This window comes from Corvus brachyrhynchos, unplaced genomic scaffold, assembly GCF_000691975.1.
Source record: "Corvus brachyrhynchos isolate BGI_N302 unplaced genomic scaffold, ASM69197v1 scaffold42, whole genome shotgun sequence".
In the NCBI taxonomy this organism is placed as follows: domain Eukaryota; kingdom Metazoa; phylum Chordata; class Aves; order Passeriformes; family Corvidae; genus Corvus; species Corvus brachyrhynchos.
Genome location: NW_008237242.1, coordinates 1,310,963 through 1,333,155, shown reverse-complemented (window position 1 = coordinate 1,333,155; position 22,193 = coordinate 1,310,963). Strand labels below are relative to the sequence as shown.

General features: G+C 35.5%; 1 protein-coding gene across 1 annotated transcript in view; it reads right to left on the bottom strand.

Moving 5' to 3' along the window:
* Positions 1-22,193, bottom strand: part of WDR70 (WD repeat domain 70) — a 132,580-nt gene that overhangs the window by 70,364 nt on the left and 40,023 nt on the right. Inside the window, exons 8-10 of the mRNA XM_008630649.2 lie at positions 18,079-18,212; positions 12,795-12,948; positions 10,954-11,030 (exon numbers count right to left, since the gene is read on the bottom strand). Coding sequence (XP_008628871.1) covers positions 10,954-11,030; positions 12,795-12,948; positions 18,079-18,212 — 365 coding nt within the window. The remainder of the gene's footprint in view (positions 1-10,953; positions 11,031-12,794; positions 12,949-18,078; positions 18,213-22,193) is intronic.

Below are 22,193 nucleotides of genomic sequence, written 5' to 3'. Positions count from 1 at the left end.
TTTTTTTTCTTCTTTTAGGTCTGTTAATAAACTTCTTTATATTCTTTCAAGTTTGGTGCCTGCTTTGCATTTCTCCTAATTCTTATCTCACAGCAGATAAACAGTAATGAGTATTTTGGACCAAACCACTACACCAACTTATTAAATATTTTATTTTATTTATTTGTATTTTGAACAAATGGATGTTATCATATATCTACTTGAAGATCTACTTAGGATTGTCTAAGAAGTGACCATCTGTTTGTTTCATTGCTAAATCATTCATCTGAATGTAACCTGATGAAGAGGCTCCTTAAACCAAGCCACTGTCTTTCTAACAAAGCAGATGAGGAATGTTCACAATATTCATTCCATCAATCCTGTCATAATGGTGCTAACCTTCAGAAGAAGGTTAAAAAAAAAAAGGAGCTTGCATGTGGAACAGTTAATTTAAAACTACATTGACTTTTCCCCAAAATATCCAATCTGTGAAACTGAACTGTAATGCTACAATTTTTCATGTCCAGTGCTCATGCGTTTATTAATGCCATCTAGAGCCTCTAAACATGGGTATTTGGTTCAAACCCAAGCCATTCTAGAGTCACTGTGAGACATGTTACTCAATTGCCAATCTTCATGTAAATAAATGTGAGCTATGTACAATATAAGAGACATCCTTCATTTACTTGAAAAAGTTTTCAGAGCAGACAAGCCATGGCCATGGACTCTGGTCCTCTGAGGTAGTCTCACTGCGTGAAAGAACTGGAAACATATATTCCATTTAAATGGTAATTTTGATTTAGTGGTCCAAGAAGACATCTACATAATGGACTCTTAAAAGGCACAACACTCACTCAGTGTTCTTGAAAGACTAACAAAAAAATTCCAAAGGAAAAGCAGTTCATGCTGCAAGTAAACAGATGCTGGAATGATACATCAACTAATAGATAAGTAAATTTCAAAATTATTCAGAAAAAGTCCAGAATTATTACAGTTTGGATGAAATAAAATAATTTTTTTTTTAAAGACACCAGGACAAGAGATCTAAAGCTAAATTTTATCTCAAAACAGATCTGCTTTAAGTTAAATTATTTGCTAGGCTTTGTAATAAACATACTGATAGAATAATTAATTTTTAAAGTCTAAGTGTGTGCCACCAAAAAAGAGAAGACACCTTTTTCTCATCTAAAACTTCAGTACCTGTTATTCTGCTATCCTTTTAATTCACTGTGAATCACACAACAGAAGAAAGCTACAAATGAACGTAAGTAAATTATTTATTTTGAAGGGAGGAATGTATATGGTCTAGTAAGTTTATGATGACAAAAGAAGATCTGTATCTTATCTCACCAAAAGTTCAACCTCAGGAGACTGAAATGTTTGCCAGCATGTTCTAAATCATACAGACACCAGTGAATGTGGATCTTAATTGTGTAGAGATTAGCTGACCAGAAGTTTCCACTACTATTAATGAGCTAAACTAACGAATATCGATCAGATGTTTTCTGTCCTAGCAAACTGAAAATTCACAAATCACATGTCTGGAAACATTTCAAGGAGAAGAAACATTTCCAAAACCAAACTAATCCCTCTCAAGAGAAACGTATTTAATATAAAGCTTTATTAGCAAACATTTGAATTACTATATTAGCTTTAAAAATTAACATTATTGCCACAAAGCAACTGCAAAATTACCTACGGGGCAATGATTCAGAGACAGAAAGGGGGGGGGAAATGAGCTAAAAAGTCAATGAGGAATTGGAACACACAACTAAAAAAGGAATGAAGTCTTGCAATTAATGTGGTATTGTAAGAACTATTGGATCCATACCCTACCTGCAGCTCCACACGGACAGTTCTGCCATCCTCATAAGGACTATGTGTGGACTTCTTCCTATCCTCAAAAACTGAGTAACTTTAACAGACACTCACAGCTCAATACCAAGCCTTTATCTATAAAAAGCTAAGTCACATGTACAGTTTGATCACAGTTTTAATCACTAAGAATCACCTGCCTATTCCAATCTCAGATTTATTAAACAGTGCTTTTTGTGTTCACTGGCTTGTCTTGATGATTGAAATAGAAATTTCATCCACAATTTCTGTGTGAAAGGTACAATCGGTAAAGAATTTACTGCATTTCTTCCTTAATAATCAGTTATACAGTCATATAATATATCTGTTTACAAAGAAATACTTTCTTTCTCTTATACAAACTTCGCTAACCTTCAATCACTGGCTCGAGTTATGTCTTTAACAATTTAAAGAACTTTCAGATGTTGGACATTTTATCTCTGTTTCAGTATTTTTTTGCCATTGCCAACTCTCTTAATATCCTATTCAGTAAGCTGAAATATATTCAGCCTCTTGAATATTCTTGAATTAGCTGAAGTTTCAGGATACATCTCTGACATTTTTCCTTTTCAATGTCTTTTACTATCCTTTTTAGACTGCTGTCATTGGAACTAGACACAGAACTCGATAGGTATTGCTGAAACAAAATATTAACATCATATCCTTTACCAGTGCCCTCAAAGTTAATTCTCTGTGCATGCATGCATTTTTAAAAGATGTCTATCTGCTTTTCCACAGCTTCATACTAGGAGCTTATATACAATTAACCCTACATAACTTTCAGGAAAATATTCTTCTGTGTATGATTTCCCATGCTGTTGTTTGCACCCAGTTCACTAACCAATCTGCTCTCAGAATCAGTGGCTAATACTTAGTGTTCTTATTTTACTAGAAATACATTCACACTTTCTCTGATAAAATCTGCTTTAATTAAAATAATTTATGGAAATATAGAAGTTTTGAGGCAATAGTTCAGTCTTATGAAATTGCATTAGGAACATGTTGTTTTGATTACTTCAGATTATCAGTTTTAAGATCTCTTCCTATTAGCTAGCCCAGCTGATAGACGACAAATACCTCACATGTATTTACAAGATTAATCCTTTAAAAGTCACAAACAAAACTTATTGGAATTAACAGAAAAAATTTCAACAGATTTTGGAATGCAATTTACTGCTTTTAAGTTACTAATGGATACTATACAAAAATTTATAAAAGGTTTTATTAAATAAACAAGAGAAGCTTCTTTCACAAAAACCCATACATGATTTCCGTGATACTCTCACTTGCGAAATGGGATTTATCTGCCTTAAACAGAAGATTCTGTACTGAAAACTTTTCCAAGCTTCATCACCTTCCAGTGAAACCATGCACCTTTGAAACCACTACCAGCTGAGAAATGCAACTTCAGGTTGTTCCAATTCGTTCCATGAAAAATGAAAACCACCCGACATACATCTCTAAACAAGCAACTTAGCAGTGGGATTTTAACTAAAACATGTATTTATATAACATGAGGACCCTGAGAAGAGGAACAATTTAAAATTTCATTATTCAGACAATAAAATTACCTGCAAGTCTAAACATTAAAAATCACAAAGCAAATATTTTCACAGAGTTTTGATCTATAGGATATTAACTATCATGAGTCATTACTGTGTAGCTTTAATACTGAATCAGATTTGAACATTAATCATGGCAATTTAATTTTATTTTCTTAGACAGAATGCATATTTTATCTTTGTAAGCAAATGTGCCAAAATAAATCGTTGTCTACCCTACTCCACTTTCTCATTATCAAAAAAACCCATTTTAGTTTAGTTTGCTAAGTCTATTGTACTTCCCATTAATACTAGAATTCTGGTAATTTGAATAAGATGCATATCTCATGAGAAAATAGTCCTTTAAACTGAGTTATAGGTTAAAATTACCAGTGAATACTTGTGAAGAAAGGATTTCATCTTCATACAATAAAAGACATAATACATTTTTCATGGGAGAAGACAGGAGAGGAATTGCCAGTGAAAGATACTTGAGGAACAAAGTTACCACAATGGAAGTATTTGCTCAACAACCTGTGTATGACCCCAAACCATGGAAAGTTTCTTACCAACTTTCCAAATGGTAAATTTCTGTCTTCTTCCCTATCTGATATCAAGTTGAGCTCATTGAAATACTAAAACTTCCAGTTTCCCATAATTTCTATTCTGCCAGAAGTTACCCCACAGATCTGCTAACAGAACTGCTCAAAAGTATTGTCTTTTCTCAGTCAAGATGAGCCAGGACCAGAGAAGATGTAATAGAAAAGCTTTTCCAGTCTGACAGAAAGGGGTTAGGAAACAAGTTTCAGGGAACACTTATCCATATATAACCCAACTAGAGCACAATACAGCTGACAAAAGTGAAATACTATGTCTTCTGGGATAAAAGAAGCAAATACACACACCAAAACTTCTGCCTTTCCATCCTAAGCTAAGAACATTGCGAAGGTCTAGCAAACGCCTTTGAAAAGACTGTCCTTTCTTGCTCCACTCACTGCACAGTTCTAAAATGAGCAAACTCTTTAGAAAGTACTGAAGTACTGTGAATACTTAAATTCTTGCCAGATAAACCAACTAACTAATTTTTTTAATGTGTGCTTTCATCTGACGCACAAAAATACTCTGAAGTTTCTTGCTGTAGTAAAAAATTTACCTTGGTATAATTAAAAATAAACCACTCAACAGAACTGTATTCCTCTATGTTCTAAATTAATTCTGAAAATTTGCCTAAACTGTAATATTGTACTGGGAATAAAAGTATCTCATAAAAATCTTGAAGAAACATTTTCAAATTTCAGTATTTAATTTTCATATGGAACATGCCACAGTGACTGTATATGTGTATACACACCTGTATGTGTATGTGCTTGAAATAACTTGGCAAGAGTTATTTCTTTTCCTAGGATGGAATTCCAAGTTATACTATTCCTCTGGCAAATTCAACTGTTTCAACACAATGTTATTTGCATTCCCTACCCTATAAAGTAGTATGATGCAACTAGATGTGATTCAGGGTGATCTTTTTGGTGAGTAAGTACTTTGGACCCCAAAGCAAGTCCTATGCTCTGTAGTGTGCAGCTTGTTTTACGAAGTAAATCTAGAAATTGCACAAAAGAACAAGCCTAAGACTGCAATTCAAGATTTTTAAATGATCCCCCATATGGTAAAACATCAGTAATTACTTTTAAGTACGCTTTTTCCAACTAGCCTTCAAATCTGTGAAGACAGATGCAGTGTTGAAGCTTAGGTTGTAACAAAAGTTTATACATACATCTTGGTAGTAGCCTTGGCATTGCTATCTTACTATTCTCAGCAGTTTTCAAAGCTGCAGATGGATCTGCAAGTTAAGAGGAGTTTTCAGACTCATTCCCTAACTGCTCTGTCTAGGCTCTGTCTCATTTCAGTGTGCAAGCTGAGCAGCTTCTGTTTCTCTCATACAGGAGTCAAAAAGAACTGTGTCATTTTCTTTTGAGTTTTTCCTGAGTTCAACATTGTGTCCTTGAACAGTCATACAAAATGCACTGAGACTCCCTGCTGGTAACCCATATATCTGCAGTCTGAAGTAATAAATTTACAAATAGCCTAACACCTGCACATTAGAATATATTATCATCAAAACCTACTTCCAGGATTTTTGTAAAATGTATAGCATATTTGAATGCCATGGATAAGTCACAAGAAACAGATCACCTCTCAAAATACATCACTTACAATAGCAATTCTAAGAGCCTTCATTTGAATTACTTTTTAGTTCAGACTATTACTACAGCCCTAGTCACCTGGAATCAAAACAAAACTGTCACATACATAAAAAGACTATCCCTAAGTGAGTATTTATAGAGTTATAGCAGGTTAACATAAAAAGTTTAAAATATTTGAAAAGCATTTACTTAAAACACATGTAAAATGTGTTACTTTCATTTGACGCCACACAGCCACTTGCAGATTTTGCTTTTTAACTTCTTTATGCATCATGAAAACTCCGGTTTCAACATGCCACCCAGAAAATGCAATTTTCTTTCTTCATTTTTAAGCTGTATGCAGGTGGCAACCATTCAACTAAAGACACAGACAGTGCAAATGCTACAGGAATCAGATAAAATACAGTCCACAACTTGCAAATAGTCATTCATTCAGTTTATGAAAGACTGTTTTCTCTAGAGGAGGTGCGATCTATAACCATACAATATAGAAATAAGGCTTAACACTACACTAACATCCCTCATGTGCTCTCCTCTGTCCTCTTCTCCTTCAGCCTCAGACCCTGCCATTCAGTGTGCCCCAAGGAGCATGACACACATGCTTCTACCATTACTTTCAGCACCTTCCAAACTCCTGGATGATTAACTAAAAACCCTTAATTCTTTTCTTATAAGCATTTTCAAAAATAGGTCTTTCAAAAATACCTCTCCACATAGAAATACTCATCATGTGAGCAGAGAAGTTTAAGAGACAATTATCACTGTGCTTTACTGCTCTGTGTGATGTCCAACACAGATTAAAACCAGCAAAAAAAGGGAAGACTTTCAGCTTTCCTTCATACCTATATAAAGTGCATTCCTGGTATCATCTTCCCACTTCCACACAGGATGACCCTCTGAAGGGTCCCATTTTGGTGTTTAGTGTCAGATGTATATACTTCTTTACACATGCCAGTTGTGGCAGTTCCCTTTCACAATCTGAGGCTTAAATCTCAACTTGTAGATATACAGATAGCATTACATTCCCTCTTAAAAGAGTTTCAGAGTGGCTGCCGTACTTAAGGTAATATATTCTTACATCAACATCTAGTAAAAATTCTAGAACAAAACTAACATGAATCTACTGCAAAATTTCCAGAGCTTCTCTTCATTGCATACAAGATGCACTGTTGGGATAAAAAAAAAGAGTAGATGTTTGATTGCACTTTTCCTCTCATATGCAATACTCTAAAGCTTTTAATTTCTCCTCTTATGGGTATAGATGGTCTTGATAAACAGTGAGAGTTTAATATGTCAATGTCTATTATAATTGTAAAGCACATTCGTGTATAATGTCAGGAATGTCAAAACTGGGTACGGGCAGGTCTCCTGCCTTGTAAAAATATTGTTTTAGGACTGGGAGACTTTCTCATTTTTTTGTTTAAAACTATAAACATTCATACCCAAAATCTCTATGTACCAGAGCCACATAAAGCTAGACTGGGCTTTGTCTCACCACTTTGCTTGAGAGAGAAGACCTTACAAACAGTTAACTTATTCACATGAACACTACACAACTCCAGATATAAAACCAATGCAAAAGTATTGTATCTTGAGAATCCACACACTACATTTTCAACAGTAATGCAGCATGAAATTACATCCTAATTATTTCTGTCACTGAATAACACAAAGATATAAGGCACATCTGGATACATCTAATCAAAGGTTCATTTAGCCCTGTATTCAGTCTTCATTCCAGCAATAATGATGCTGACAAAGTCTGGTCATGACAGTTCATTCCCTTCATTTCGCCTTACTATCCACAGCTGTCATATAGAAGACATTATAATGCCTATTGCATTTTCTATCTGTTTATGAGTCCTTCTAAACATGAATTTTTCTCATTCCTTTTTAAACTTGCCTCCATGTCCTCCTGTGACAACACATTTCAGAATAAATCTGAACAGCACTCTTTTTTTTTTTTCTTTTATTAGTTCTAAACTCAATTATATCCACTTTCAAGAAATACCTCTTAGGTTTGGAAGAAGTTTTTGAAAACAACAGTTCCACATTCAGCTCACCTACCATCTTAAACATTTCACAAACTTTGATCACATACTCCTCCTACTTGGATCCCTCTTCCCTAAAATAAAGATTGCCAGTCTTTGGTCTGAGAAGACCAGAGTCTCCAAAGTTCAAGTTTTCTTATAATTATATTGTTTTCTCTGCATGCAACATAAACCAAGTTTTTACATGGACTCTTCAACAGTTTCATATTTCTGCCAGCATTTCATTAAGTGCAAAGCTCTTGTCTTGAGCAAAAAAGCCAGCTTTACGAATCAATGAATACAGTTCTTCAACACCTAAGGGTCATGTATAAATACAGGAATAAATGTAAAAAAATTAGACAGATAGATACAGTTGTAACATTTAATGGCATCCATAACTCATTCTATGCAAAATGTCAGATAAACAGTATCAAGTGAAAAAATTCTGGTTTCTAGAATGCTTGGTACAAATTGCATTTTCTTAAAATTCAGGAAACCTGTTTCCTTTAAGCATAAACGAATAAAAGTTTTCAATTATATCTTGCTGACACAGACCATTTCTTTCTTTACATTTAAACTCTCTGCCTTGACACCTAAGTACTCCAATGTTACTCTCCTAAGCAAAATACTGAGAATACCATATTAAAGCAATCTTACAGAAGTTATTTTTCCTGATTCAAAAATCACCACCAAAAAGAAGTCAGAAATTCACTAATTATAATACTGGTTATAATAGTTGGTATAATTCCAACAACTGCAGTCAGTTAGAATCATTAAGGTTGGAAAAGATACTGAAGATCACCAAGTTCAACCCTTAACCTAAAACTGCCAGATCCCCCACAAAACCAAATCCCTAATCGCTTCCAGGAATGGAAATTCCACCCCTTTCCCTGGGCAGCCTGTTTCAATGCCTGACCACTCAGTCAGGGAAGCACTTTTCCTAATTTCCAATCTAAATCTACCTTGGTGCAACTTGAGGCCTATTTCCTCTTGCCCTGTCTCTTGTTACCTGGGAGAGGAGATGGACTGACACCTGGCCACACACTCCTTTCAGGGAGTGTTAAGGTCCCCCCTGTGCCTCCTCTTCTCCAGACTTAACCCCAGTTCTCTCAGCTGCTCCTCATCAAACTTGTGCTCCAAATTCACTAATGGAACATGTATTTTCAAAGGTGTGCTCACTAACTCAACTCACCTTTACACAACATGGCTAATGAAAAGGACATTACAACTTTTATTTATCTCTTTCATTTAACTGAGTTTTTGAAGTTCACTAGATATTGCCATAATCAGATGACCTTCCCTACTCAGACACCTGCTTTTTCAGTTCGGCAGGCTCAGTGTGGGTCAGCAGTGCCCGGGCAGCCCTGAGGGCAAACCCCCTCCCAGAGCACCGAGCACGGAACAGCCGGCACAGAGAGGGGATGGTCCTGCTGGGCTCAGCCCTGGGGCAGCCTCAGCGTGGGCCCTGCTGGGCTCTGCAGGTGGAGAAGGATGGGAAGGTCCTTCAGCACATCCTGAGGAGGGAAACAAAGCTGGAACCTCCTGTGAGGAGCAGCTGAGGACTTTGGGCTTGTCCAGTTTGGCAAAAAGGAGGCTGAGGGGTGACCTCACTGCTCTCTGCAGCTTCATGAGGAGGGGAAGGGCACAGGGAGGTGCTGAGCTCTCCTTCCTGGCATCCAGGGACAGGACACATGGGCATGGTTCAGAGCTGTGCCAGGGGAAGTTCAGAACACTAGGAGGCATTTCTTTAGTGAGAAGGTGGTCCCAGACTGACACAGGCTTCCTGGAGATATGCTTGATTGCTCAATGCCCTTAACAACAGGCTTTAACTTCTGGACAGCCCTGAACTGGTCAGACAGTTGGATGAGCACTGCAGGTCCTTTCCAACTGGAACTATTCTTCACAATTCTTGTTCACAGCTCCAGTCTTAAGATGAATTACTGATTAAACTTTGGAGACTTTTTAGTTTCTGTTATTATTAAATTTCACAGATGAAATACTGTCTTCAAGCCCTGTGGGGCAAATTAAGCAATCAAAATTGTTTCTTTTCACAGGACATGTCCAAATCCTGAAAAGACATGCCACTAGCACGAAGTAAAATGCAATGGGCTTAAAATACTTTTCTTGTAATTTCAGCCACACAGTGTCTGTGAAAATGCAACTATGCAGCCATTTATAGTAGTGTTTATCTGGTTTTCTCTTACCTGTCCAGACCATTTTCATTCACAGCATCAGGGATGTACTGAATACATTTTTGGTATACTAGTTAGGGACTTGCTTAGACAGGAGAAAATCAGACAATCTTCACAACTTATAATATCTTAATTTGTTTTTCATGACCTACAAACTATTCAACCTAATAAAGAAACCGTACTAATGTCTAACTGCCTTCAAAATATCAACAAACTGTTTAAAGTATTGATTCTAGCATTTAATAATAATTCCTACTATGAAAGTAGTACCTTCGTGCCTACAATCTGGAACAATATACAGTTTGCTTAACTGTATTTTTACAACTTAATTTCTCCATAAAGCACAATGTAGTATTTAGGTTTTTGTCTTCTGACACAGTTTTATCAGAAACTGTGAATTTTCCTATTAAAATAATATTTTCATGTACTCGTGTGTTAAACCAGTCAGTCAGTCCCTTTTGGGGGGAAAAAAAACCCAAACAATGTTGTTTAAAGTAATTGATAATTGAAGTATTCTTTTTACAGTGGACCACTCTACAGATACATTAGTGGGGAAATTCAATCCTTACTGTCACTCTGGAGTAAAACAGATTGCATATTGGAAACATCAGTAAAAAGTCAATCATGAACCTGCTACTGACAGCTGCAGTAACTCAATTAATGCAGATGCCATGTGACATTTTGCCATTTGATTCTAACCACAAAGAAAAAGACTGAAGCCACAAAATAATTTCTGACAGTCTCTTTGACACTTGTCAAACAACATCCATCAATACTCAGTTACACCTAAAGTGAAACTTGCAACTTCCAATTGAAATCCTCAATCTTCCTAGTGAATACAGTTACATTGAGTCTCTCCACAGGAATTACTCTACTCCCAAAGAATACCGGGTAAAGTTAAATTTTATCCAAGAATTTTTGTAAAAACAATTAACCAAAACTTTCATGAAATATCATTTAAAATAATTTTAAGTTACAGAACTAAAATAATACAAACAAAATACCTTTACTATCTAGAGGCAAAACAAATATAATATTTGCTTCCAGATCTCACTGTCCTAAAGAATGGTATTTAAAGTAAATCAAGGCACACTAAAACACAAAAGCTAAACAAGTCTCTAGAAAAACACTGTCAAAGAGTGACCTCAGTACTTACCCATCATTAGAACATGTCAAAAATTCTTCCTTTATCTTTGGATGCCAACAGCCTGAATTGAGCATTGCTGTGTGACCCTAAAGAAATAAACACAGAGGTCTTACAAGGCCTTGTAAGCTGTCTTACAAAGTTTTACAACTTTTACTCCAAATCCTTGAAATGGAATCACATGAAAGCTGAGGGACGAATCAGACCCTCCGGACTCTTCTGACTGACATTGCGGCGATCTGCCTACCCACGGCTTTTCCGACGCCACGTTCCCCCTCCCGCTCTCTCCCGCCCTTAGCCCTGGCCACTCCCTCGGGCTCCCCCTATTGGTTCCTGTACCCCAACCCCGCCCAGGGACCGGCCCTGAGCCCCTGAGAAAAGGCCCCTGCGCCTGCATCATGAGGCCTCTCTGCCTATGAGGGTTGCCGGGACAAGATGCGATTAAAGTCATCTCAAACCCTCATGGGCGACCCTTCTCTGCCTCCTTTGCCATCACTGGGTGTAGCGCTGCTGGCTGCTGGAGCAAGAACCGCAGGGCCGTCCGAAATGGGCTATGGGATGCGACCATGGTTGCACTGCCCTAAGCATCCCCACTGAGCTCTCAGGAAAGCTACAGCCTGCTAAGCTAAATCTAGCAACTACAACATGACATCACAATGATTTAACAGATTGTATGTACTCTATCCATTTCATTCTTGCTTGTTTTAGAAAAACCCTGACATTCTTCTACTTTTCTTTTTTCTTTCAGAAAATAGCATAGAATCACACTTCTTTTTTCTCTTGGGAGAGCTGTAAAGCAGAGAAAGGATGAAACAATAGGCATCAATACAGCGTGTCACAAACTTTTTCAAGGTACAGAAAAATAATGGGAATAACACTAACAACCAGGGTGACACAATACACATACCCAATGTCAATCTACACTAGCCAAAGATTCTGTTGGAGAAAACTGAGGAAACAGAATTTGAAAGCCAAGACAGTGAACCTCAAGTGAAATTTTCATAAAATATTAAAGTTGCAAATTGACTAGTCAGTTTTCTTTCTTTAAGACAGGAAAAATAGAACGTAAGTGTTTTATGCAAGGTAAACAATTGCCATTATGGTGACTATGAATATAACTGCATTACTGGACTAGATATTGTCCAGTTGGCTTTACTTCTTTGAAGTACAGGCACATGCTCATTGACTATGTTCAAAGAGAAATTTGGAATCTGCTCTGCAATGCTTGAATGACTTCAGTTTGTTTTAAGCACAAACAAGGAGAGAAATACTGAAAAGTTAATGAGGCAATATAACAAATATTTTAGCATTTTGACTGTTGGACCACAATATACTGGAATTCTAGACATTTACAAGATAAAGGAAATCTAAATTATTTTTAAGCAAACAAGAACTAAAGCAGATGTTGTTTGATAGTTTTATGTATGTATCACTAGCCAAAAGAAATAGTCATCTGACAAGAACAGCTTTAAGCAAAACAGCATTTAGCCTAGTTATTTGGCAATATCCTTTACAAGCAATAAGTAAATCAACTTTATCATCAGTTTGAGCTTTAGATTTTATCATTACTTTTTAGGCTTAAGCTATTCAAAAAAACTGACTTGAATGTAAATCACCTAGGTAAATAGAACCATTGTATCAAAATTTGTGGAAATACAAGGGCAAAGTCGTCAAAACACAACCAACTGTGGTTGAAGTACTTCAAAACTATGAATGAACCCTTCTGTATTTGCATTTTTAACTACCATTAATAATATACACATTGTTGCTTATTAGTCTCACACTCACAGCTTGCAAGTAGACAACCAACCACCTCCAGCCCCTGCCTTGAAACCTCCAGCCCCTGACTTTACCTTTGTGTTTGTCATATCCACAATGTACTGGTCTCCCTTTATGCATTCCATTACTGGGAAGCCATCTCTGTCAAGGACTTTTGCCTGAGAGTTACCAGAGACAACGAGAATGACATCTCCCGTGCTGCTATACTGTAAAGATTTGATTTGGTGACTATAAAGAAAAGAAAGAAAGAAGAAAAAAAAAAAAAAGGAGAAATAAAACATTTCAATTAACGGTCCTATAAACCTACACTAAAACAAAAGTGTCAATGGTGCATATCAATGTCAATGGTCATATTGCAGAAATAAACCCATGTACACTCCTGTATCAAAGAAATGAGAGGCGGAAGATATTTTACTAATGGAATAAAGTTTTTTATTCCACTGTGTGTGTGCATATGCATGTGTCCTGTTTCTTTCAACCACATGCAGCTCATCAAACACATAAAACGTCATTTCTGGCAAACATATTTCTTTAAGAATGCTATTATAACTCCAGTGGAAAAATAGTATGTGTCAGATTTAACTATCCAGAGCTGAAAATTCTTTTTCATCTTCCCAAAAGTAAAATGTGGAATGACAGTAATCTGTAAATTACTACAAAAGGATGTTGTAGTCATACATAAAACTTCATTGTACCTTGCACACCAGGATATTAGTCATAGGTCAGCATTCTTGCAACTTTTTATATGGTCCGGGCTTTAATTTCATCTAAATCTAAGATAAAGTTAAATATACCATCAGCCCTGGAAACATGACAATAGATAACAATCTGTCTAGTCTACTTATCTTTGGTGACTGTTCATTTGTTGTAACAGTGTCCTCACACATTTGTTCCATTGATTGCAAAAACCTGGGGCAGAAACCATGGAGTAATAGCGAGGTGACAAAAATGAACTGAAAGTGGAAAGCTGACTGACAAATGAGAAGCCCATTTCCACCTTCAGCATATTCTCTCAGCATCTTGCTTTATTAACAAGTTTCATGGCTCTTGCTGCATCTGAAGGAGATCTCCCTTTGATCCCCTATACTCCATTACAAGGATAGCAAAAAATGCAAAGCAGTCTATCCACTTCACACCGGCCGGAATTTATATCCTGGCACATTAACAGAGTGTGCACAGTAACATTACTTTATATTAATACTTCAGCTCTGCATCTAGATTACTCTCAAATACAGGACCAGAACACATTTGCTAGCTAGATTTGGATTCCCATGGCATCCACAGTGTCCTTGAAGAAATATCTTCCTTTAGCTTCAGAACATGACTATGTACATTCAAATCCTAGTACCTTTCAGGAAACTACTTTTTAACACTATTTCCCATCAGTAAAGTTAACACTCAGATGACCAACAAAACCAACTATGCAACTTGTAACTTAATATTTTAGCATTTCAGTTCTTATACAGTAGTGACTTCATATAATTGTCTCAGCAGTAGCTATTACCTGTTAAATCTGTCCTCAAATCATGAGTTAATATATGAAACACTTAAAATATCATAATACTTATTTTAAAAGTTCTGTATAGATCATAGTAATGTAAACTAAGCATAAATTTCTTATCCAAAAAATGTTTGGCAAAACTGATATTATAATTCAAAAGCCAAAAATTGCTTCAAGCACCCTATTACGTAATACCAACTGGCAGCCAAATTGGACTGAGTATGATAAAATGATTTTTAATAGAAAGGAGACATTCAAATATGGGAATTTCTGAAATAGATTGCAGGCAATGTCGCAAAAAACATCCTGATCCTCAAGAGCAAAAACGAATACCTTCTCAGAAGAGAAGATGGCCAGCTACACTAAGCTCAGAGGAAACATTGGAAGAAATTAAAGGAAACCCACAAGAGAACTAATATCTAAAGTCTAGAATATTCTCTGCAGACAGCCAGCTGATAAACCTAGACTAAAGAATACATCAGATTCAGCTTTTACAGAACAAATACATCTTAGGATTTAAAAATTTTTTCTCAGTCATACTTCCAAGTGCTCTTGCCCAATCACATGATTGATACAAAGCTCAAAATATTCCTGAGCCCCACCTGAGTACCATATACAGAATGAAGTACTCATTAGGTTCTATTTCTCATAGTCTAATGCTGAAATTGGCAAAAGAAAATAGCCAGCATCTCCAAAGCACAGGTTCATATTTTGCACTTATCACTGTTGAAAAGTAAGAACAAAGAATATTTAAAAACTAGACTAAAATATTATTTTCATTTGATGCATGTCTCATGCATGAAAAGGGTGTGACCACTAGTTAAGAACAAACAGCTCAGAAGTAAAATCTGATTTCTGAAAGAATCCACAATACATAAAGGCCCATAGAGTCTTCTGAAAAAAAACCTGTTTTCAGACACTGAAATACTAGAAATAAAACTACAGACATTAATACCATTAACATGGCACTGTTCATAATTCAAACAATGTCGTCTCATTGCTTCTTAGCAGTTCTGTACCAGCATGTCTGAACAAACTTTGCTTTCCTCTTAAAATTTCTCCCAGTAATGAAAAGCAACTGGTTTTACAGCATCTAGCACAATGGAACATAACCAATAATTTATCAAATCAGTCATGTAAAAAAATGCGTTTGAGAGACAAGATTTCCATAACCTTTACCTAAAGAAAAAAAACCCCAAACCCACACCTTCTTGACCATGCAATATGACTTTCAAAATCATGTTTAGAAATTGCTTCTGTAAATAGAATATTTGCGAAGTCCCAGAAGTTACCACTTTTCTGACATTTATTGGAACATGACCAAGAGTGAGGCTCTGCAGAGGCAATTCCTTAAGAAAATATTTTTAGTTCTTATTAATGTTAGAGCAAGTCTTGGGAAACTTGCAAAAACAGTTCCTTTTAATAACATGTAGTGGTTTGGTCCAAAATACTCATTACATACATAGCATTAATCCAAGTCATTTTGGTTTAAAGCTGCCAAATGTGCACAGCACATTGTACCAGGACCTGCAGAACAGAGCTATATACATGAGTAGAATCATGACAAACAAATATTTTCTACACACATAACAGCTTTGCCTTACACTTGCTTTTGGCTTTAACACCAAGATATGGCTTGAAAGTACTGGCTTTTTGTCAGGCTGGGGTTTTTTTTAACTTTACATCACAAATCCAAGGAGAAATTAACAGAGTAACCTGATATTATGCTACAAAATGGAGCCTTGACAATACAGAATTGATCTCAGGCTCCTTCATTTCTAAAATGAAATTAAATTTATACCTCCAGATCTGGATTTCTGCTAACACCTAATGTTTCCATACCAGAACTCCTCAGAATTCTTTGAAATTCAAGTCTGTGAATGCTAATAGCCCTTGCAATAAACTTCATAGCAAAAAAAGTAATATAAGAACATATATACACCTGGACACAAGTTGTATAAAATTCCACATAGTGTTCACCAGCTTGTCTCAATGTCAGCATGAAAGAACTTGAAGCTGAATCTTTTTACCAGACAGAGATAAGGTTCCAGTTTTATGTTTAGAAAAAGATACAGAAGTTGTATTTGAACAATAATTTTTTTAAACCCCTAAAATTAGTTCATGACACTTGCAACATAAGTGTAATTTCCAAACTTCACACCAGTCAAGTCTATTTTTAATATTATTTCATGTTTATATTTTAAGTACTTTATTTATACATCAACGTACTCAAACTACAAGAATCTCACAAAGAACATTTATATAAAAATACTTGTGAGATCCTTGTAACACTAAATGAACAGTGTCAGGAATAACAAATATTTTAAGTTCATATTTTATCATTAGTTTTTTGCCAAAATGAGCTTACCAATTTATCTGCAAGCTATCCCTGAAATAGAACATTAGCATACATTCTACTTGTGGTTTTTATACAACATTTATGTTTTATACCATTATTAGCAAGTACGACTAAATTTGAATGCACTCTTCTGTTAAACTTGAAAATGCTTCATTAAAATAATTTTCTACTGTGGGAGTAAAGACTGTCAGCTCTTTCTGCTCAGTTATGACAGAGGAAGGACAGTACCATTTATATCCTGCTAACTAATCATGTAAATGAAACTCATACCAGAAAACTCTGAATGTCACTTTACATTTGAAAACTTTCATTTATTTATTCCTAAGTGGCAGGTATACTTAATTATGTTTTCAAAGTAAATGTGCCATTTGTCAGTTTATTATAAGAAGTCAAGGTCTGTCAAAGAGATTGGAATTGCATAATGCATTAAAGCACACTTTTTACTTTTCTGATTTTTCACACTTCAGAACAGCAATAAGAATCCCTTTCTATTTTGCCCCTCTTCAAGATAACAGCCCTAACTTTTTCTCATCTTTCATTATCTAGATTCTTGGCATATCTATAGTCAGTTATATGCATTCTAGCCTTCCAAACTGACCAAAACTCAGCTGTAGCTTTTTAAGATAGTAATGATTAAAATTAGACATTCTAAATACTACTTACTCTATGTATAATAAAGTTCAATCCTTTTTTTAAGCATACTGAAATACCTTATAAACTGCGCCACATAAGTTAGACATCAGAAAGTACCTTGATAAAACCACTGGGTTTTGTTTTGGTTTATTTTATGTAATATATTTTTTGGAAAGTTCAGTGTGCACTACCATTGAAGGAGTTCTGTATTGCCGATCTCTGGAATAACTAAATGAACTCACTTCACTTACTTTCTAAATTACCAGTGAATAATATGGATAGTATGGAAATAACTCCCTAAAAATGCTTCCTGCATTTTCTTTTCAATTTGCATATATAGAAATATAGGAATAAATGTAAAGAAATATATTTTCTTTGAGAGAGACAATATTTCACACTATGTTGCTATTCAGTGATCACTGCAATGCAAAGAACCAGTGCTTCCTGAAACAGAGGACTTCACAAAAATTAAATAACTCACCCTTCCCTTCAGAAATCCTGGCAGCAACTCTCCACAAAGGGGTCAATTGTTTTAACTTGCTTCTCCTCTTAATTAATTTTACATAAGCAGAATACATATAGAAAGTGATTTCTGTCATTTACAACTACGAATGTCAACTTGTCTTTGGTCATTTTCTGATGTGCTATTAATAATTGCATCTGCACACTCACCTGTAGCTTTCTAAAAGTGGAAAATATGCAAGTCACTGTAAAAAGCAGGAAAAGAAATAAGCAAACAAGTTCTTAGGTTCACATTCTTTGGTATTCAAGAGCCTTTTAAACAAGCTGTCTTACAAGGCTTTTGTGCATTCTACCAGGAGCTTAACATGGAACATTAAGTGCAAACTGCAGTCTTCATGCCTACCATTCACAAGGCTGGAGGGACCGAAAAGCTTGGAGAGAGGCATCCATTCCAGCAAAATCCCAAAATTTTACATCATAGTCATATCCACCAGTTATCAAACGAGCACCTGAAGGATCCAACCCCAAAGCAGAAACCTGTACAGAAAAAAAATACATAATCATATTCATACAAACTTTTTATTTTTTTTCTACAATTCTTCAGGGTGTCACCAAAACATAAAATGCTACTAAAGTGAAAAAAAAAACAAACCCAAGCTTCAAACAACCCACTGCCCTGGTTTCTTACTAAAATATCTTAGCTATATTTTCATTTTGAAATTTCACTACCTTGAATAAAGTCTGAGTACTTTTGAAGGATTAGGAAGAATGGAAGTAAAAATTACATAGTCTGAATAAACCACTGAAGATAGCTGAGAAAAAATAGTTTACAGTGTTTATCTCCTAATCATCTCATTGCAAGATTTGGCTAAGTTCTGTTTCTATGAAGAAAATTGTACTTTAGACTTCTATCAAAAGTACGAACAATATTTCTAGCAAAATAACAAAATAGTTTAATATCCACTAGTTTAAGATTCTAAGTTTACTCAAGACAGCTCATGTGCACATACACATTGCTTAGTTAAATTTCTCTTCTGAAAAAAATAGAAGAATAAAATAGGGTATTGATTTTTTTTACATCACAGATTTTAGAAAGATATCGTTGTAATAAAATAGGTCAAAATAACTTCTCAAAACCCATTTCTTTTGTATACAAAACCAGCTGCTCAGAGCTATTCAGAATTTTGAGGAAAGAATCCTAATGCTTATTACTCTTATCTGTTATTCTCAAATCATAGGTCAAGTAAAATGGGAATTTTACTGAAAATCTATTTTAATTCTCTATTCAAAGAACAGTAATGTTCTATAGTACAATAAACAGTATTTCATATACTAAAATAAATAGTAGTGTTCAAATCACCACATGGAGAAATAAGATAACAGAAGTATTTCACTGGAAATTATATAAAATAATTACATAAAATCATTTACCTTCAAAATTATTTATTTTCCTTTCTCATTTGTGAAAATATTGTATCTACTACTATGATTTCAAACATTAGCAAAAGACTAGTTGGACAGTGTGCTAAATTAATTTAGATACCAAGAGATTAATTTTCAAAAATTAAGTCATCTACATGGGAGAGTGTTGAAAAGTAGTATCAAAAAATATAAAACAAGAGTATTTTTAGAATTACTAAAAATTACACCTAACCTGAAAATTTCAAGAAAAGATAAAACTCATATGGAATTCATGCTTAGGTTTTAATAGAACCCATGGGTAAAACCCAGACTATAAACAGCAAATTACTTTTAACCATTGCACAAAAACATGGGTCATCCCACATTTTTAAGACAGATAAACATCAGGTTGAAGAACCCTTTCAGTAAGTCTCCAACACAATAAAGTAGTAGTAGTAGTAGTAGTAGCAGTAGTAGTAGTAGTAGTAGTAGTAATGATAATGATGATGATAATAATAATAATGTTCTATAAAATGCCAGGAAAAGCATTCCAAGAGATAAACCAGAAAATCCTGAAGGAAAAAGAATAATATTATACTTGAAAAAGAACATTCAAACTTATACAGAATAAAAGAAAAGCCTTCATTCCTGACTGGAGGGTAATGCCTGAGAATAGTGTCATGACTACAGGTTAGCAACACCGAATGTCTTCAGGAAAAAAAAGAATTCAGAGGAATTACTTTCAGATGTCTAAAACTGCATTTAAAATTCTAGATATGGATGTACAAAAATGATAATAATTTTACAGAGAAGATGCTTACCTATACATATCTTCTTTACATGTATACATGAAAAGTACTGACTGGAACTATGATTTAATGCAGGGACATAGAAGTACCACCAAAAAAACCTTGTCTCAAAGATATATTAGCCTACTACTGTATTTTTTTTTCAAATCTTTAGTAAACATCTATATACCCTGTGTTACGGAGACTTCTAAAACTTATGTAAACTGTTGAATAGTTCCCACAGAAAACATTTTAAAACATGGAAACAAGTTCAATGAAAAACTAAACTACAGAAAACAATTGTCCCAATAAAAACAGCATGTATGAATGAAATTTATTCTTTAAGATGGACAGTTTGCTTTCCTAGAATTTAGATTTCCTTACATGAAATAGTATGGGCATCTTTTGAGTTTTCTTTTTCCAGTTTCATGTAGATGAAGTTCACTTAACTATTCCTTATTTTATCAAGGGCGCATTTCTAGTCATTTTCTCCTTTAGGTTCCTGCTGCTCCTGACCAGCTCTCTGCTGGTCACTTTTAAAGCATCACCTAAGGTACGAACAGGTGATTCCCAAAGGCTGGAAATCAAGCAGGTGAGGCAGAAGGCCGGCTTGGCTGAACAGGGATGTTCTCTTGGAAATAAGGCAAAAAAGAAAGGCGTATGCCCTGTGGAAGCAAGGTCAGGTGACATGGGAAGAACACAGAGATGCTGCTTGGTACTGCAGGGAGAAAATCTGTACCAAAGCTCAGCTGGAGTTGAAGCTGCCCAGAACCAGGGGGAAAACACGATTTTTTTTCAAATATATTAATGGTTAAAGGCAGTGTAGAAATAATAAAAGCCCATTACAGGACTGGGATGGGCACCTCACAAAGAGGACAGAGACAAGGCAGAGGTGTTTAAAGCTTTCTTTGCCTCTGTCTTCTGATGGACCAAGGGGGTCTCAGACCATGACTATGAGAATGATCAACTTCCAGCCAATACTGAAATTGTGCATGATCTGCTGCTCCAGGTGGATCCCTACAAATCCATGGAGCCTGATGAGATTCATCTGAGTAATCCTCAAAGAGCTGGCTGATGTTACTCCAAAGTCTGTCTTGATGATTTTCAAGCAGTCTTGGGAATCTGGAGAGGTCCCAGTTGACATCATCTTTGTGGATCTAAGTAAAGCTTTTGATACTGTCTCTCATGGAGTCCTTCTGGATAAAATGTATTAGGAGAAGACTCTTCACCCAGAGGCTGGTTGGGCACTGGAACAGGCTCCCCAGGGAAGTGGTCACAGCACCAAGACTGACAAGAGTTCAAGAAGTGTTTAGACAATGCTCTTGGGCGCATGGTGTGACTCTTGGGGATGGTGCTTTGCAGGCCCAGGAGGTGGACTTGATCTTTGTCAGTCCCTTTTCAACTCAGCATATTCAGTGATTCTGTAATTAAGATACCTCACAGTATTTCAAATATACAATGCCCTAGTATAGCCAACTGTCTGAAAATAGTACTTTGAAGAAAACCAACAAATGATGGTCCTATTCACCAGGGAACTGACTCCTCCTTAATCTAAATGTCCTCCTATAATTCAGAGGCATTCACTTGCGGAAATCTTTTCAAACGTGTAATCTCTTATGTGTTTCCAAAACGAATATGCCCCCTTTACAACTTAAATGGAAATTTTGAACCCTAACCATTTCATTCATGATTTCTGACATGCAGAAAAACTAGATACCTCCTGATTAATCAAAACACTCAAGTGTTCTATTCAATAACTTCTGTATGAGGAAGCCGTTGTGATATGAGACATTAGAAGGCACAGATTACATATTCTTTCTCATACCCACCTATGTATCCAAAGTACCATGAGAAATAAAAAATATATATGGAGTTTCAATGGGAACAGTAATTCCTATTACACTGTAAAAGCAAGACAACTGGGAAATTAATCAGGTTTCTGGAAAGACTCTCTAGCTTGGGAAATCTTTTCTGAAATTTCTCAGCTGCACAGGAATAGAGTCATCATCAAATCCACATTCACTAGATTGAAGAGGTACAGATGGGATATATAAGTTTAGCTGAAATACAGTACACTGTATGAACATAATGAGAAGACTGTATTTAAAAACATTGGGGCAGAACAGCAAAATCAAGATATGAATTTACTCCCATCCTCATGTATCTAAGGTCACGGGTAAGTGGTTTCACTGTTCTAAAACAAACAAAAAAAATGCAAAAAGATAGCCCTTCTACAGAAGAGATCTTTTTTTCAATTATATGTTTCATTTACTGCATCCAGTCTAATCCAACTGTGCCATATATATCCCACATTACAATTCACCTCTGT